The 19,842-nt window shown below is 37.0% G+C and overlaps 1 protein-coding gene across 3 annotated transcripts in view; it reads left to right on the forward strand.

Moving 5' to 3' along the window:
* Positions 1–19,842, forward strand: part of TAX1BP1 (Tax1 binding protein 1) — an 89,037-nt gene that overhangs the window by 47,614 nt on the left and 21,581 nt on the right. For 2 of the 3 annotated variants that reach the window (XM_051853244.3, XM_051853246.3), the window contains exons 9-14: positions 1,332–1,556; positions 2,061–2,207; positions 3,258–3,381; positions 4,980–5,080; positions 9,671–9,796; positions 13,666–13,737. In XM_051853244.3, the coding sequence (XP_051709204.3) occupies positions 1,332–1,556; positions 2,061–2,207; positions 3,258–3,381; positions 4,980–5,080; positions 9,671–9,796; positions 13,666–13,737 (795 nt within the window). The remainder of the gene's footprint in view (positions 1–1,331; positions 1,557–2,060; positions 2,208–3,257; positions 3,382–4,979; positions 5,081–9,670; positions 9,797–13,665; positions 13,738–19,842) is intronic. The other variant, XM_008261562.5, reaches the window with a different exon arrangement.

Genomic DNA, 19,842 nt, shown 5'->3' on the forward strand with positions numbered 1-19,842 from the left:
ACTTCTGATCCAGCTCTCTGCTAATGGCAGAAAGGAGGGAAACAGGTGTTCTGTTGGAGTGCTGCTTCACTCCCCAAATGCCTGTGATAGACAGGGCTGGAACAGGCTGAAGTGAGTAGCCTGGAACACAGTCTGAATCTACCATGTGGGTGGCAGGGACTCAAGTATGTGAGCCATCACATGGAATCTCACAGGGAGGCCCATTGGCAGGAACCCTGGTCAGAAGTAGATGTGGGACTGGAACGCAGGGATGCCAGTGATGTGGGTATCCCAAGCAGCATGCTAACCACTGTGTCAGATGCCTGCACTCGATTTTTCATTATTTTATTTTATTGAATTCTTGTAAAGCTAAACCTGTGTCCATACTCTTTATGTCTTAGAAGCATATGAAAACAGAATTGTTAGCATTGACAGTTTTTTTTAAAGATGTTGATGAATGTTGTGAGATTCTGATCAGAAAGTTTATAGCAATTACAATTTCTGTAAGCCCATTATTTGTCAGTATACAGTTTCTCAAATCATCCAGATACTGGGATGTTCCTTTTTTAAAATTTTTAGAGACTGTCAGTTTGAAAGAAGTTGAGTGGTATTTACATTTTTATGCATTGTATTCACTTACGTTTTAAACAAAATTTTTGTATTTATAGTTTTATCAATTTTTTGAGGTTTTCCTTAATGATTAGAAAAGTTGTTTAGATCAGAGTATTTTTTTATTTCATGAATAATTTACAAATAATTTTCTTGTTGTCAAGAGAAAAGTAACTAGAAGTTGACAGTATTTTTATAGTTAGATCTGTTAGTGTTATGTGTACAAAGCTTTTGTATGTAATCATTTACATGTCCTTTTAAGGGGCTAACAATTTAAAAGGAAACATTAGGTTGCTTTTTTTATTTTTACATTATTTTTAGTATAGAGATTAAAAACAGCAAAGTTAACTATAGAAGATTTATTGTACTTATAATATCTAGTTAGTATTAAAGGAAATAATTTTATATCATGGCAGTTTTAATTTTTGAAAGATTTTTTCCAATACTTTATCTGCACTATTTATGTAACAGCGAATGAATGATGTTTTTAAAACTAGGTTCTAAATCTATTCAGTGTTTTCATGATGGTATGGAATGGTATATTGATATATTGGATGTCTGTAAGATTAGGAAATAGGAAATATGTTTAAATTAAAATTTTTGGTGTTTTCTAGACATATATGTCATCAAAGTCATGTGTAGCAAGCAATGTTTAATTTAAATCTGTTGAAATATGTATAAAATTATTTCTGCTTCTGTTTTACTTGGATGGTTTATTTACAAATATCTTTATCTGCCTTCAGGAAGATACATTTTTTTTAAAGGAGCAACTTCGTAAAGCAGAGGAACAGGTTCAGGCAACTCGGCAAGAAGTTGTCTTTCTGGCTAAAGAACTTAGTGATGCTGTAAACGTACGAGATAAAACAATGGCAGATCTACATACTGCACGCTTGGAGAATGAGAAAGTGAAAAAGCAGTTAGCTGATGCCCTGGCGGAACTTAAACTAAATGCTGTTAAAAAAGATCAGGTAAAACACATTAATTCTGAATTTTCTTGTTGATAAACTATCAGAGCACAAAAGAATACATTAGTTAAACTAAGTCAACTCAGCTATTCGATTAGAGAATTTTAGACTTCGATTCATTTTTAGTCATTGTAACCTCTTGGGTTGAATTTTATGTATGCTTTAAGAAAAACTTCTATAACTGATTTGTAGTGGTGAGTAAAACTATTAAATGAATTATTTTGATGTTTCATGTTTTGTGTGGACTTTGCTTATTTACTAGCTACATAAAATGTTGTTATGGTTATTTAAGAGAGATATAATTACTCCTCAAAAGGTGAGTTATTTTTCTCTAGTTTTTAATTGAACCTTAGTTCTAAGATATATTGGAAGAGCTAATGTGGTTATGTAACCAAAACTCCCACAAAATTAAGACCCAAAAAGAAAAAAGTGAAAATGAAGTTGGGATTTACTGTTACTTTTTGAAGTAATAAGATTTTTATCTTAGAGGAAGTGTGTGTTTCCTAGGAAAAGAATGATACACTGGAACATGAACTGAGAAGAGAAGTTGAAGATCTGAAACTTCGTCTCCAGATGGCTGCAGATCATTACAAAGAAAAATTTAAGGAATGTCAGAGGCTTCAAAAACAAATAAACAAACTTTCAGACCAATCAGTAAGCATCAGTGAATTCATCCATAGTGAAGTATCCCTTTTACCAGTATTATTGTTTGCAAATCAAATTTATAAAAGTCTAAATATCAGCCTTTCAATATAATTTATCTTTAATTGATTTCAAGTTACTTGAAATTGATTTCAAGTTACTGACCTATGTATTCTAATGGTAATTCTTTTTTAAAATATCTGAAATTCATATTAACTAGAGAACCAACAAAAGAAGCAAGAACAATAGTAAGAAAAACAGGAGAGAGAGCCCTCTTTCCTAAACCATTTCCCTCTAATGTCTTTATGAATATCTTTGGTACTTAAAATTTGGCTCATATTATTGAGTCTCCATGGATCTCAGGTGGCTTTTCGGTTCACATTATAAGTTCTTCCGTCCTGCCCATGTTGACTGGATTAAGAACAGTTAGAGTGTCAGCTCATTCTTTTGTATTCCATTTGAAAGCAGGTAGGTAGATTTTTAATATAGCAAAGATAAGTGTTTTCGTTTTGCAGTGTGTATGTTTTATTGTGGGTTCTTAAACTGTACTTGAATATTGGGCTTGATCTGTGAGAGAGTCCTGAAATTGAGAGTGGTACCGCAGTTCTGTTATACTATATGATACAGATGATAATTTCCTGGTCTTATTTTTTAAAGTCTAAAAGGTGAGAAAACAAAGAATTAAGTCTGAAAGTAACAAGGAATGCATGTCATAAAGTAGGAAGGCTTTTGTGAAAAACATACTTTTAGTTTAAGTATGACTTACATGTATAGATTTTGGTTTGGGGCCTTTTGAACACATTATGGCTCTATAGTAGAAAGAAATTTCTACAAATGACAAGTTTTGTTGATTTCACAGGAAAAAGCAAAATAAATATTTATCTTCTGGGATATTAAAATCAGGAAAATGGTGTGTATGGTAACTTCAGTTCTTCTTGGGTTTTAAGACAAGAGCAGCTTTGTGAATTTTAGGATTTGATGATTATTTATATAGTCACTGAAGAAAGGTGATATGATCAGTCAGTGACCCATATCATCATTTGTTGTTAACATTTTGAATAGGCCAATAATAATAGTGTTTTCACAAAGAAAATTGGGAATCAGCAGAAAGTGAATGATGCTTCAATAAACACAGAACCAGCCACTTCTGCTTCTGCTATAGATATGAAATCACCACCTTCTGCAGGTAATTTTAGACTTTTTGTATAAGATGTCTCGCCTTGAAAAATATTTATACTGATTTATATTGCCACCTTTCATGGATAAATATTTTGGAGCACTTGTAAAAATCATTGTTATCAGTGAGGGAATTGAGATAAAAAGATAAGAAGGATGTAAAGGTAAGATGAGGTCATTCTGTTATAAACATAAATAATAAACTATTTCTGTTCATGAGAATATTCACAGTGTTAAGAAATGAATTGGTGGCCGGTGCCGCAGCTCAATAGGCTAATCCTCCACCTTGCGGCGCTGGCACACCGGGTTCTAGTCCCGGTCGGGGCGCTGGATTCTGTCCCGGTTGCCCCTCTTCCAGGCCAGCTCTCTGCTGTGGCCAGGGAGTGCAGTGGAAGACGACCCAAGTGCTTGGGCCCTGCACCCCATGGGAGACCAGGAGAAGCACCTGGCTCCTGCCTTCGGATCAGCGCGGTGTGCCGGCTGCAGCGCACCTGCCGCAGCGGCCATTGGAGGGTGAACCAACGGCAAAAGGAAGACCTTTCTCTCTGTCTCTCTCTCACTGTCCACTCTGCCTGTCACAAAAAAAAAAAAAATAAATAAATAAAAAAAATTGGTGCTTGAAAGTACTCTTTTGGACTATATATAGGGCAGATGCCAAAAACTGTATTTCATATTCATTTTAATATATGTAATTTGAAGCATTGTAGTTTTGGTATTTTAATTTTATAATTCTGTGGAAGGGGGAAATAACACCTGTGCCTCTTAGAGGAGAGGCATAGTACTTTTTTTGGATCTGTAGGTCACTTCTCTCGTTAGTGTCCCTTGTTGGCTGGTAACTTAAATTTTTATTACTTTATTAACTTGTCTAGACATAGTGAAGAAATGAATAATATGAAAATTTGAATTAACGAGGCTTTCAACAGTTGTTTTTTTTTTTTCATCTTTATATAAATCAAAGCTAGGAAAATAACAAAAGTACTTAAATACATTTTCTTGTTTAGGGTATGTGGTAATTGATGTTTTAAATATCCTAGACTATTAAAGATTCTGCTCCTGTAGGACAGGATCCAATCTTCTATTTCTGTTTGTTCCCTTTGTACCTAGAATTATGTTGCAGGTCCTGAAAAACTATGCATGAATTTCAAAAAATTTTTTCAGCAAAACTTTTAATTCCATTTTCCATGAACTTTTGAAGTATGCTTGTAGAATGTTACTTTATAAAGACTTGGTGAATGGTAGTGAAGGACTTAGAAAAATGACTTAAAAATATACTTTGAGAATATGGCTTTTTTCTTACCATGTCTATTCAGTTATCTAAGAGCAATTTTTATCTCATTTTGGATCTGTTTTTAGCAAATTAAGAAAAGTGATTCTGTCATTATTGACTATGAACTTAGTTCTGATCAAACGGACATTTAATAATTCTCACCTGGAGTTTACATATCCATCTTAGGATATGAATAGAAAAACATCTGTTTTTCTCAAACATTTACTGTATTTCATTTACTGTATTTTACAATATACTTACCCTTAAGTTAATTGATGAAGAAGATAATATAAGGGGCAGAATACTTTTTAACACACTTATTTTCTGCCTTGTAACAACAGAGACAGAATTTGATGTGCTAACAAAGGGACAAGTCTGTGAAATGACCAAAGAAATTGCTGACAAAACAGAAAAGTACAATAAATGTAAACAACTCTTGCAGGTAAGTTAGGTCCCTTTTCATTGAAAGATTTTTCCAATGTAAGTGACTTAGTTTATTATTTTGTGTGATTAGTAGCCTGAACTCGTTTTATATTTTCCTCCCTATAATTGGTATTTCTGATTATTGGGACGATGAGGACGATCTTTGTGTATCTGTAAAGGCCTATGTGTAAAATCATGATCCTTAAGTCATTATTTTCAGTTCACCCAATAAAATGTCCTTGTTAGAGTAATGGGCAAGTAGTGAATTCAGAATGGAAATTATTAAAAAGTTATAATAAAGTTATTATTTGAACTTTATAAAAGGGAAATACTCTGTAAATTTGCTGTAATAGCAAAGAATTGTATCACAGCTTAATGTGGCATATTTGCACAGTGGAAAGAAGGAATATTAATCAGATGAGATTTCTCTTATTTTTATTATTTTAAATAGCATCTTTCACATTTCTGTTTTTCGACATTATTGGTTGTATCCATTCCTGAAATTTTTATGGGACAAGGACTAGTGCTTTTCTTTTATACCTGTTTTGGAGTAGAGAAGAAAAAGTGTTTTGTGTTTGTGTATGTGATTTTTGCTTGCTTAATTGTTTTGCTGAGTATTTTTGTATGTGGGGAAGGAAAGGAAGGGTAGTTTTTAGAGCAACAGTTCATAGGTTATCTCAGTGTTAAAATAGTAGTTAAAATATTTAGTTACAAATAGTAACATCTTTTTAGTGAAACATTGAACTGAACTTTTTTGTTTGAGAGGATTTTCTGTGGAAGAGTTGATGAGTTCCATGGAAGGATGTAGTGGAATTGAATTGCCTAGTGATGTCATATCCCAATGAGTTCATTACTCCAGTGTTTGCAGTGGTGCTGGTGTAAATAGGCCTGTGCTGTCAAACAAAAATGTAGCACAGTCACGAATGGTCTCAGGAAATTCGTGGGCAAGTATGTATTAGGAAACAAATCTGCATGAATTTCAAAATGTTTTGCACCAAAATGTATCTTCTAATTCCATTTTTCACAAACCCTTGAATGTAGAGTACACAATGCTTGATAATTAAAGCTCTATTTATTGGTTTATGTATTTAGTATACTGTACTTTTTGTAAAAAAAAAAAAAAATGCTCCTCCTACTTAGAAACAAAAAGTTGACTATAAAGCAGTGTGCCACATTACACCAGCAGCAGCCTTAAGCATCTTGAACTTACCTTGTCTCTTGAATGCAGCGTTTCCCTTGCTGATTTAATCTTGTTCAGCATGGCCCCTAAGCATACAAAATCCACTGCTAATGTTGCTGGTAAGAGGCTATGCTTAGTGATTAACCATTACAGTGGAGGATATCAGTGGTGGTTCTTGCTGACCAGTCACGTGTCCTATTTTACCACAGCTAATGTTGAAGAACAAGAACAAAGTGAAAACTGTTAAAGGATCTACTTCATTAAGGAGTTGGGAATGTCTGGCCTGTGGGCTTTATAAGGCCTTGTAAGGCCCTTGAAATCATTTGGTCTGGCTCTGCCAGGCAGGACTTAAAATTCAGTAAATTTATAGCAGGCTAATTTCTTTTTATAGTTTTATTTATTTTGAAAGGTAGAGTTAGAGAGGAGGGGAGACAGAAAAGAGGTCTTCCATCTCTTGGTTCACTCCCCCAAATGGCTGCAATGGCCAAGACTAGGCCAGTCTGAAGCCAGGGTCTTGGAATTCCATCCAGGTCTCACGTGTCGGTGGCAGAAGTCCACATACTTGGGTTCCACTGCTTTCTCAGGCACATTAACAGGGAGCCAAATTGGAATGGAGCAGCTGTAACAAAAACCAGTGCTCATATGGGAGGCCAGGATCACAATGCAAGCTAATTTTTTTTTTTTTTTTTTTAAGATTTATTCATTTATTTGAAAGGCAGAGTTATAGAGAGACAGAGGCAGAGAGAAAGAGAGATCTTCCATCCGCTGGTTCACTCCCCACATGGCTGCAATGGCTGGAGCTATGCCAATCCAAAGTCAGGAGCCAGGAGCTTCTTCTGGATCCCCGACGTGGGTGCAGGGGCCCAAGGACTTGGGCCATCTTCTACTGCTTTCCCAGGCCATAGCAGAGAGCTGGATTACAGCCTGGACTCGAACCAGCACCCATATGGGATGCTAGCACTGTAGGCAGTAGCTTTACCTGCTATACCACAGTGCCAGCCCCATCTACTCACTTTCATATTTTATAGTAAGTAACAATTTTTGAAGAATTTAAACCACCCAGGTCTGGAAAATGGTAAATACGGCCTGGGAAGGCAGTGGAAAATGGCCCAAGTCCTTGGGCCCCTGCACCCATGTGGGAGACCTGGAAAAAGCTCCAGGCTCCTGGCTTTGGATCAGCACAGCTCCGGCCATTGTGGCCATATGGGGAGTGAACCAGTGGATAGAAGACCCCTCTCTCTCTGCCTCTGCCTCTCTGTTAACTTTGCCTTTCAAATAAATCTTTTTTTTTTTTTTTCTTCTTTGTCTTAAAAAGAGTGCTAATTCTTAGAGGGCTGCTGATATAAAGTCAGTTGAAGACATTTTAGAAAGCTGATTGTGGAAGAAAATCACTTGCCAGAGCAAATCTTCAAAGTGGATGAAAACTGTTCTCACATGGATGAAATCACCTGTCAGTGAATTTCTCAGAAAGTGTGCCTACTAGGTGATAAGTGATTGTAGTTGTTAATAAGGGGCTAATTTCATTATGGAGGATACAAGTCTTGGTGGATATTTAAAAAATATTGTTTATGTGTGTTAATATAACTGAAAGGAAGATAGAATATTACTTTTGGTGAAAAACTACCTCTGGGTGCATTTTTTTTACAGCTATATTGAATATTTGAAATTCGATAAACTGTACATACTTAGTATAGTTGATCAACTTTGACACATACTATTGTGAAATTTTCACAACAGTGTCAAAGATAATGAACATTTCAATGATTACCCATCTTTTTTGTACCCATTTGCAATTTCTTCCTCTTATCCTTATCCCTAGAAAACTATAGGTTTTTGCTTTCTGTTTCCACCAATTAGCCTGTTTTTTATACAGGTTTCTAAGATGGATCCATATAGTAGGTATGTTTGCTTCTCTGTTTTAAGCATAATTATTTTGAGTTTTATCCATATTGTTGATTTTTAGTTCATTTTCTTTTTTCTACTGAGATAGTGACTTATGATACGGATATATCATCATAATTTGTTCATTCACTGGTTGTGATAGGTTTTGGGGGGGTGCAGTTCCTACAAATAAAGTTGCATTTGTACATAAACCTTTTGTGAAAATGGGTTGTTTGTCTTGGGTAAATATCTGTGTAATGTGGTATCTGAATGTTTAAATGAAATTATCAAATTGTTTTCCAAGATAGTTGTATCATTTCACGTAGCCAATCTAAGGAGTATGTAATGATAGCTCATTGTAGTTTTAATTTGCATTTCTGCAATGACTTGACGATGAGCTTTTTCCTTATGTTTAAGGCCGTTTATTTCTCTCTGTCTCTCTCTGTTAGAGAATTCACAACTTTTACTATTTAAAAAAGTAGGTTATTTATCTTGAATTATAAGTGTTCTTTATTCCAGATATAAATCTTGTACCTGATATGTATATGGTGAATATTGTCCCCAAATCTGTGGCTTGCTGCCTTATTAATGGTATTTTTAGAAAAGCAAAATTTTAATTTTGATAAGTACAGTATATAAATGTATTCATTTTTTTCTTTTTTTAATGTTCTAAGAGATTACCTAATCCTCCGAAGGATTACCTAATTCTTCTAAGTTTTACAAATCTTTTATAATCAGGTTTTACATTGAGAACTGTAAAATCATTTTAAGTTAATTTTTGTGTCTGGTATGAGGTATGGAGTATATGGTATGGATATTCAGTTATTCTAGCATTGCTTTTTAAAAAATCTTTATCTGCTTGCCCAAAACATATTTTTAAAACTTTACCTGTTTAATCGACCTATTTCTCTTTTAGTCTTGATTTGTAACTCCTTATGATTCGTTTCATAAGAAAGAGTGATGTATAGGAAGTAAACCTAGAAGTTGTCTTGATCAGCAATGCCCAAAGTTGTATTTATCAATGCCTGGAAACTGCAGTGTTATAAATAGCTGATTTTTATTTCCTCTCCTTGCATAAGTTATATATACTTTTAGTGAAATGTTATGGCATTACAGAAATAAAGAATGGATATGATGAAAAGCATCTCAGTGATGCTGATTTCCAGATATAAGAGCTACTAATATTTTGGTTTATATTTTTGTAGGTAACACTGATACAGACATCATGTATAATTGTATAAAATAACTCATAAACAAAAATGGGGTTATTTTATACTGTTTATATTCCAACTTAATATTTTCAGTTAATGTATGCTGATATTTTTTCCTTGTTATCTTGTATTTCTAAATCATTCTTTTTAAATAGATAAACACTATTGCATTGTGTAACTATGAGATGATTTATCTAGTCTTCTATTGTAGATATTTGGTTATTTCTATTAAACTGTTAGAACGATTTTATTATTAAATGTAACACATACTTAAGTATATTTGTGTGGTATTTACATGGATTTAAAATCTTGTAGTAATTATACTAATTTCATTTAGGATGAGAAAACAAAATGCAATAAATATGCTGATGAACTTGCAAAAATGGAGTTGAAATGGAAGGAACAAGTAAAAATTGCTGAAAATGTAAAACTTGAACTGGCTGAAGTAAAGGACAATTATAAAGTAAGTTACTACTCATAAAATTGAGGTATAGTGTACCTGATGCTAAGTATTTACTATGTGTTTAGTTACACTGAATATGGTTCATTATGAACTGAAAATGGAACTCTTTTGGCTTTAATTCTATAGATTCAGATATCTATTAAAATTTTTAAATTGTGTTTATTTTTAAATCCCCAAAACCAGTCATTTAATTATCTGTTCATGTTAAAAACAAACATGAGTGTGTATATAAATGATTTTAGGGCCTTGGCTTTTGTTTTTTTTTTGAAATCTACTAACATAAATATTTTTTAAAAAGTTTTTGTTAGAGTTTTAAAAATGTATCATGCAAGTGTATTACTATAATCCTAAATGGGAGACTGCAAATTAAATGCTATGTATTGAAAATTATTTTTGCCTAACACTAAGCAACAGACAAACCTGAAAGATAAGTGATGTCTGTCAGAATGATAAAAACTTAGCAGGCTGTATAGCTAATCAATAGGTAGAAAGATATTTTCCTTTTAGGGAATAAAGTATAATATATGTTTTAGGAGGGTAGGCATGTGACAGTGAGTTAAATCATTTCTTGGAATGCCTGCATCCCATTTTGGAGTGCTAATTGGAGTCAGGCACCTCCCCTTCCCATACATCTTCCTGCTAATGCATCCTAGGAGATAGCAGATAATGGCTGAAGTGGTTGGGCCTCTACAGCCCTCATGGGATACACTGCCTGGCGCAGCCCTGACTGTTAAAGGCATTTGGGGAGTTCTCTCTTTTTCTCTCTCTTTCTCTGCTTTTCAAATAGATGAAAATCAGTAAGTATTTTTAAAAAGATACGTGTATTTATATCCCTTTTTATGACTGAAGAATAAGTTCTAAATGATTTATAACTTTGCTATGTAAAAGTTATACCTGTAATATGATTTTTTTAAAAGAAGATTTCTTTATTTGAAAGCCAGAGAGAGATTGATTGATTTTTCCATACATTGGTTCACTCCCCAAATTGCCCCAATGGCCAAGCCGAAGTTAGGAGCTTCATCTGGATCTCTCATGTGGGTGCAGGGGCCCAACTACTTGGGCCCTCTTTTGGTGCTTTCCCAGGTGCATTAGCAAGGAGCTGGATTGGACTAGAGCAGCCAGGACTCAAACTGGTACCCATGTGGGACGCTGGCATTGCAGGGGTGGCTTAACCCTATACACCACTATGCTGGTCCCCTAATTTTTAAATTAGAATGACTTCAGGTTTTTCCATGGGTGTTGGAGAAGGTGGCACATTACAAGCCAAGATAATTTTAGTGGGAGATCTTTTTACTTTCATCTATTGTCAGAATGATATTTTATGAGCTTACTATTTCTGGGATCCCTATGAATATTGTTTCTAGTGGCTGGCAACTTTTCTTATTTGGAAAGTATGATAATGAGTTTATATGAAAACTTTTGTATATATAGACTAGAAAAATGTTTTAATAAATGTTTGTTGAAGCCAACAGCATGTTAGGTATTATGTAGGTGATCGTATAAGGTACAATGTAATCTTTTAGGGATTGCAGGATATATAATAGTAATATTCACAAAACGTTCACATTTACCACCCTAGGCAATCATCTGTCAAACCTATGAGAAGTTAAACAGATAATACTGTTATTTCACTAATGATAAAAGTGAGCATTGATATTAAGCATGTTTAAGATTATGTACTTGGTAAAAGTGCTTGCTTTTTTATTTTTTTAGTGTACTTCTTCCTGTTTTGCACTGCTTTGACACAGACTAACACTGACCAGAAAAAGCCACAATATGATACAGCTCCATGTGAATGCTAAGTTCAAGTACCTTGGGGTTGTTTCCAGTAAAATATTTAGTAGGACAACATGGAAAACCTAGACCTTTGAAAGACCAAATGGAGGGCAGTAGAAACAAAGCTTGGAAAAAGGAAGAAGTGGCTTTCTGGGGGATACCAGAGAAACAACATGGGCTTGAAAGTCAGAAGTAGAGAGTAGAGGCCAGTGTTGGGGCGCAGCGGGTAAAGCTGCTGCCTGCAAGCCAGTATCCCAAATGCGAGCCAGTTTGAGTCCCAGCTGTTCCACTTCGAATCCAGCTCCTTGCTAATGTACCTGAGAAAGCAGTGGAACATGGCCCAAGCCCTTGGACTTCTGCACTCATGTGGAAGACCTATGTGAAGCTCCTGGCTCCTGGCTCCTGGCTTTGATCTGGCCTAGCCCTGGCCGTTATGGCCATTTGGGGAGTGAATCAGTGGATGGAAGATCTTTATCCCTCTCTTCCTCTCTCTGTAACTCTGCCTTTCAAATATGTAAAATAACTTAAAAAAAAAAAACATAAGGTGGGTAATGTGAGCAGGCTTGAGGAATAACAGTTAATATCTGTGATAGAGTATATTAAACTTGAATGATAACTTGAATGACAGATTTTGAATTGTCTAAAAAAATTTGGGTGCTAATTGCTCTAGAATTTGCTAGGAGGAAAGGGACCCAACTACATTGTCTTTTTGGAAATAATTTGGTACCACTGAAGAGAATTTTTGGGTGGGAAGAGTTTCAGGGTAAGAATATCAGACAGAAATATTCTAGACTGAATTGATAAAGGCTACGTCTTTTTGGGTACTTTACCTGATCACCTACCACTGGATAGGACCTTGGTTCAGAAAAGAAAGATTTGAAATACATCTTTAGAAGTTTTTTATAAAAGATTTTATTTATTTATTTGAAAGGCAGAGTGACAGATCGAGAGAGATCTTCTGGTTCACTTCCCAGTTGGCCCCTAAGATCCTGGAATTCCATCCAGGTCTCCCACATAGGGAGCTTAGACCCAAACATTTAGTCTGTCTTCTGCTGTTTTCCACAGTACAGTAGCAGGACCCTGGATTAGAATTGTACCAGCCAGGACTTGAACTAGTGCTCTGATATGGAATGTCAGTGTTGCAGTTTGATGGCTTAAGCTGTGGTGCCACAATGCTGACATCTGCATTTGTATTCATTAATATTCATGCTGTAACAATTGATAATTAATGGGTGGTTGAATGAATGAATGACTTAGAGACTGAAAGTATTGAGGAGGAGGAGGAGAAGACTGAAGAAGGGTTATAGTTTTCTCAGGTTCAAATCATGATGTGCTCTGAGATCAGGGACTGTTAACAAAAGTAGAAAAGTATGATTAGGTATTTTGCTGTTAGAGTGCAGGAAAGACCACAGTGAAAACATGTCTAACAGTCAGTTTTAAAAAACAAATTTAGAACTTGGGTAAGAAAGAATAGTATGCGAGTTAATACTTCGATTTATTTCTTTGGAGATGATAACTGAAGGTATGGAAAAAGTATGTTTGGAGAGAGAATAGAGAAGACGCCAAACAAAAAACTTCGACAAATACCCGTATTTGTGGTTGGCAGGAGAAAGTAAACACAAAGGACTTGGAATATGCCAAACTGATAAGTTTTCACATAAACCTAGAGAATAGTTTTAAGAATATATAAAGGAAGTTGGCCAATGGTGACATTGAAGCATAGTAGGTTAAGCTACTGCTTGAGACACTGTCATTCCATATCCCCGTGTTGGAGTGCCAGTTTGATTCCTGGCTACTTGGTCTCCTGCCACCCATGTGAGAGACCTAGATGATGGAATTCCTGGCTCCCGGCTATGGCCTGGCCTAGCCTTGGCTGCTGTGGCCTTTCGAGGAATGAACCAGCAGAGAAAGTCACCCTCGCCTCCCCTCTCCCCTACTCTGCAGTTCAAATAAATCTTTTTAAAAAAATAATGACAGATAATTAGAAGTCAAAGAATAAGACTGGAGGAAAATACATGAAATTGATAATAGGTATTGATAAAATAGGTCTCAAAATGTAAGAAGGGAGTACTAATGATAATTTCTTTATTCAGCTTCAGTTGGCAGAGAAAGATAAAGAAATAAGTGGTCTGACTTCACATTTGGAAAATCTCTCCAGGGAAAAGGTATTGAACAATGTACTTAACAAAATATGATATTGAATGCTAATATAGCTTAATGAACTTTGTGGTTCATTTGAAGGAAGTCTTTAAGAAAAGACTGAAGCAGATGTTAAGACTTCTGATTAAAAATGTTTCTAGTTAATTTTAATAAGTATTTTAAACAATAACAACAATGCTTAAGTGTTGAAAAGTAGTCTTTGCTCCATGTTTTGTATTTAACGGTAAACAGATTCTACAATCTTTTAAAAATTCAAGAAAAATGGTGAGATTTTTAAGTTACATATAATATGTTTGTCTGGTTTTATTTTGTATTAGGAAACATTTTTATAGATTGAAATGTAAGAGATGCTGTAGTGCAGCATTTCTCAAGATGTGAATCCCAGAGTCTCCCGTCGGGTCTGCAAAGATTAAAAATATTTTCATAACAATAATACTATATTAATTTGTTTTTATATTTTCACTGTTGGTTTGAAAGCCATATAGGAATATTGTTTGTGTGTTAAGAATTAAGGCAGCAGTACCAGTTGCATTAGTAACTTTTTATATTCAGCACCATTATGCAGATCCAGAAAAGAAAAAAGAAGGCATGGGGCTAGTGCTGTGATGCAGAGGGTTCAATTGCTGCCTGCAGTGCCAGCATCCCATGTGGGTGCCGATTTGCTCCTGGCTGCTCTGTTTCTGATCCAACTCCCTGCTAATGGCTTGGCAAAGCAGCAGAAGATGACCCAAGTCCTTGGACTCTTGCACCCGTGTGGGAGATATGGGTGAAACTCTTAACTTCAGCCTGGCCCAGCCCTGGCCAGTGTGGCTGTTTGGAGAGTGAATCAGTAAATAGAAGATATTTTCTCTCTATCTGCCTTTCATATAAGATGTAAATAAATAAATGTTAAAAAGATATTTGTGGGATAAGCAAGTTAATGAGGCAAACTTATAATATATGCGTATAAAAATATCTGGTAAAAGAAATATATTGGAATCAGCAGTTTTATTGTCAGTTAAAATTTCCAGCCTAGTCAGGATTACAATGTAGGCTAGTTGCTCTCTACTTCCCATCTCCTTTAGTTAATCTTCATTTTTCTGTGTGATCATAGTTTCATATTACTTTAAAAGTCTCATAATATTTGATTGAGTTCGTAAGTGAAAACAATTCTGTTTTTAAGATAATTTCCTTTGGGCTCCCTGAACACCACCAGGGTACTTGGCAAGAACAAGCATCTTCCCAAAGGAGGCATAAAGGGTGCTAAGAAGAAAGTGGTTGATACATTTTCTTTTTTGTTTTTATTTGACAGCTAGAGTTAGATGGTGAGAGAGACAGAGAGAAAGGTCTTCCTTATGTTGGTTCACCCCCCAAATGGCCACTATGGCCGGAACTACGCAGATCTGAAGCCAGGAGCCAGGTGCTTCCTCCGGGTCTCCCATGTGGGTGCAGGCGCCCAAGCACTTGGGCCGTCCTCCACTGCCTTCCTGGGCCACAACAGAGAGCTGGACTGGAAGAGGAGCAATTGGGACTAGTACGTGGCACCTATATGGGATGCCAGCACCACAGGCAGAGGATTAACCAAGTGAGCCACAATGCCAGCCCCGGTTGATACATTTTCTAAGAAAGATTGAACATATTAGGTGCTTTCACATTATACCAATCTAAGAAATATTGGAAAATATTAGTCATGAAGACTCAAGGAACCAGATTGCATGTGATGGTCTCAAGGGTGAAATGAGTCTTGCTGACCTGCAGAATGATGAAATTGCATTCAGAGGCCAGCGCCGTGGCTCAATAGGCTAATCCTCCGCCTACGGCGCTGGCATCCTGGGTTCTAGTCCCGGTCGGGGCGCTGGATTCTGTCCCGGTTGCCCCTCTTCCAGTCCAGCTCTCTGCTGTGGCCCGGGAGTGCAGTGGAGGGTGGCCCAAGTCCTTGGGCCCTGCACCCCTGCATGGGATACCAGGAGGAAGCACCTGGCTCCTGTCTTCGGATCAGCGCGGTGCGCTGGCCGCAGTGGCCACTGGGGGATGAACCAACGGAAACAGGAAGACCTTTCTCTTTCTTTCTCACTGTCCACTCTGTCAACAACAACAACAAAACAAGAAAAAGAAATTGCATTTAGAAAATTCTTGCTGATTACTGAGGATGTTCAGGGCAACAACTGCATGACTAACTTCCTCGGCATGGATCTTAACCCATGACAAAATGTGACCATGGTCAAAAAATGGCAGACCATGATTGAGGCTCATGTTGGTGTCAGGACAACTGGTGGTTATTTGCTTTGTCTGTTCTGTGTTGATTTTACTAAAAATTCAACAATCAGATACAGCAGACTTTCTGTGTTCAACATCAACTGGTCTGCCAAATCCAGAAGAGGATGAAAATTTGGACACAGGAGGTGCAAACAGATGACTTGAAAGAAGTGGTCAGTAAATTGATTCCAGATAGCACTGGAAAAGACAGAAAAGTCTTGCCAGTCTATTTATCCTCTCTGTGATGTCTTTGTTAAAGTAAAAATGCTAGGGCCAGCGCTATGGTGCAGTGGGTTAAATCCCTGGCCTGAAGTGCCAGCATCCCATATGGGCACCGGTTTGAGACCCAGCTGCTCCACTTCTGATCCAGCTCTCTGCTGTGGCCTGGGAAAGCAGTAGAGGATGGCCCAAGTCCTTGGGCCCCTGCATCCATGTGGGAGACCTGGAGGAAAATCCTGGCTTCGAATCAGCACAGCTCCGGCCATTGCGGTCAGTTGGGGAGTGAACCATCAGATGGAAGACCTCTCTCTCTGCCTCTCTCCTCTCTGTGTAACTCTGACTTTCAAATAAATAAATAAATCTTAAAAAAAAAAAAAAAAGTAAAAATGCTGAAGATCCCAAGTTTAAATTGGGAAAACTCATGGAGCTTCATGTTGAAGGTAGTAGTTCTGGAAATGCCACTGGGGATGAAACAAGTGCTAAGTCAAACGAGCTGATGAGTATAAACCACTAGTCCAAGAATCTGTTTAAAATTTAGACTTTAATAGTGACAAAAGTCCTTTTTGTAATGGAAAAAAAGATAAATAATTTTGTAGTTTTGTTAAGGCTCAAATTCAGATTACATGTAATATTTTGTTGATGGTAGGTACTTCAAAACTCAAAACTGTTAGTTTTGAGTCACTGGTAAATGAAATAAGTGAATACCTAACAAATATGGCTGTATACTTTCTATAGAAGAGAAAACTCTGGTTTAGAGATGAGTGACTTGCCCAAGGTCATTGAAACCTGAGTCTGGGTTGACCACGTGCACACTCTTCTCACTACCTTGTTCTGACTTCTTGTCTACCAGGAACTTTTTTAGCCCAGATATTCCTGTGATTCATTCCCTCACCACTTTCAGGTCTTCAAGATTTCGTTTTTAAGAGAACATTCTTTGTTTTTATATATATTTTTAAAGATTTACTTGTTTTATTTGAAAGACTTAGGGAGAGAAAGAGAAAGATATCTTCCATCCACTAGCTCACTTCCCAAATGGCTGGAATGGACAGGGCTGGGCCAGGCTGAAGCCAGGAGCCGGGAACTTCATCTGGGTCTCCCACATGGGTGCAGGGGTCCAGCTGCTTTCCTAGGCATATTAGCAGGGAGCTGGATTGGAAATGGAGCAGCCAGGACTTGAACCCACAGCCATATGGGGTGCTGGCACTGCAGATGGCAGCTTAACCCACTGCGCCACAGTGCTGGCTCCGTCTGTTTAAATTTGCAGTCCCTTCCTACACACTGTGCCTGTTTTCTCTGCAGGATTTATCACTAAGAATATATATTTTATTTATTGTGTATCTTCTCTCTAGAATGTAAGCTCCATATAGGCAAGGATTTTTATCTGTTTTGGCTGTTCCTAAAATCTCTAGTGCCTACATATTTCCTGATATATAGTAAATACTCAATATTTATTGACTAAATGAGTAAATAACAGGATTTACTGCAGTCTTTTAAAAAAAGGTAACTATGGGGCCAGCATTTTGGCACAGTGAGCTAAGCTGCCACCTGCAATGCAGGGGCATCCTGTTTCAGAGCCCAAGTATTTGGGCTCATGCACTTGTGTTACCTGAATGGAGTTCTGGGCTCTTAGGTTTGGCCTGGCCCAGCTCTGAGCATTACAGTCATTTGGGGAGTGAGCCAGTGGATGGAAGAGCTATCTTTGTCTCTTTTACTCTGCCTTTCAAATTATTAAAATAAGTAGCTCCCTCATTTAAAAAATGGGTTATTTTAAAAATAACATTTATTGGAATGAAGTAATGACGTTAGCGTTAAACCCCCACCAATTTCAACTTGTTTTGAAATTTTTATTTTCATTTTCTAATTTGAAAGGCAAAGAAAGAATAGCCATTCTCTGATTCACTCTCCAAATACCTGCAATAGCCTGAGTTGAATCAGGCTGAAGCTAGGAGCCAGGAACCCAGTCTGAGTCTCCTACTTGGGTGGCAGGGACCCAAGTATCTGAGCCATTACATACTGCCTCCCAGGTTGCTCATCAGCAGGAAGCTGAAATCTGAATCATAAGCAGGGCTAAGATTGGAATCCAGGCACTTGGATATGGGACGCGGCATCTGAAGCAGTATCTTAACCGCCTTCAGTTTATTTTGAGACTTGATAGCTTAAAGTTTCTGATGTTTTAATAACACACTAAAACCACCATTTAGAGTCGTCATTTCCTTCATATGCATCGAGTATTTTTACTAAACATTTGAAAAAAGACTAAAGAAGAAAAATATTAAAGCAAAAGTCAGTATAGCAAATAATGATAAAAAGCAACATTGTGGGAATGCTTTATTATCACTAGAGAAAATAAAAACTTTTTTTTTTTTTTTTTAAATTTTTTGACAGGCAGAGTGGACAGTGAGAGAGAGAGACAGAGAGAAAGGTCTGCCTTTGCCGTTGGTTCACCCTCCAATGGCCGCCACGGCCAGCGTGCTGTGGCTGGCACACCGCGCTGATCCAATGGCAGGAGCCAGGTACTTATCCTGGTCTCCCATGGGGTGCAGGGCCCAAGCACTTGGGCCATCCTCCACTGCACTCCCTGGCCACAGCAGAGAGCTGGCCTGGAAGAGGGGCAACCGGGACAGAATCCGGCACCCCGACCGGGACTAGAACCCGGTGTGCCGGCGCTGCAAGGCGGAGGATTAGCCTAGTGAGCCGCGCGGTGCTGGCTGATTTTATAAAAATCATATAGACTACTGTTTACTTTTTTCACCTATCACTTAGATATCTCAAAGTAATAAAGTACTATCTATCACTTAGATATCTCAAAATAATAAAAGATTAATGAGTAAGAGAACAATACATTGAGCAATAGAGGCTTTTTTTTTTTTTTTTTTTTTTTTTTTTTTTTTTTTTTTGACAGAGTAGACAGTGAGAAAGAGAGACAGAGAGAAAGGTCTTCCTTTTTTTGCCGTTGGTTCACCCTCCAATGGCTGCCACGGCCGGCGGGCTGCAGCTGGCGCACCGCGCTGATCCGATGGCAGGAGCCAGGATGGCCCAAGTACTTGAGCAATATAGTTTTAAGAAATTGAAAGCATTTAATGTCTGATTCTGTATTCTGATATCATTCCCATGTGGATAATAAATAACCTATTTTACACATGGCATATCAGACATATCCTTAACCTGTCAAGTAGTTTGGAAAACCAGAGTGACCATGAGCCATTTGAGGCCTTAGAAGAAAGAAATTTGGACACCCTAGCAAAGGCAACCACTTAAACAAACGTGTGACCTGGAGCTAGAACTGTAAACGATGACTATTAAAATCTGTTTCTTTAATTATAAGATTTTAGGAAAATTCTGAGTCGACGTTTAAATGATTTTGCTGAGGTGTGATATCTGTGTCCATTTTATGCATAGCTTCATAGGTAGAAGAGTTCTCCCGGGATTCTTGACCTAGATTTTTGTGCCTACGATTCTTTGATAGTCTTGTGAAGTCTGTTTTCAAGAACTGTTTTAAAATTAAGAAAGCAAAATATAGAATCACAAAGGAAACAAAGTATTATAAATAGCTATCAATATTAAGACAGATTATTATATCTGTGACAGTAGTATGTTTATTTACTAAAATGTTAAGTAAGATTTAGCAGCATGGGGCCGGCATTTTGGTGTAGTGG

The sequence above is a fragment of the Oryctolagus cuniculus genome, chromosome 16, assembly GCF_051225735.1.
Source record: "Oryctolagus cuniculus isolate XC-2025 breed Fujian yellow rabbit chromosome 16, ASM5122573v1, whole genome shotgun sequence".
NCBI lineage: Eukaryota > Metazoa > Chordata > Mammalia > Lagomorpha > Leporidae > Oryctolagus > Oryctolagus cuniculus.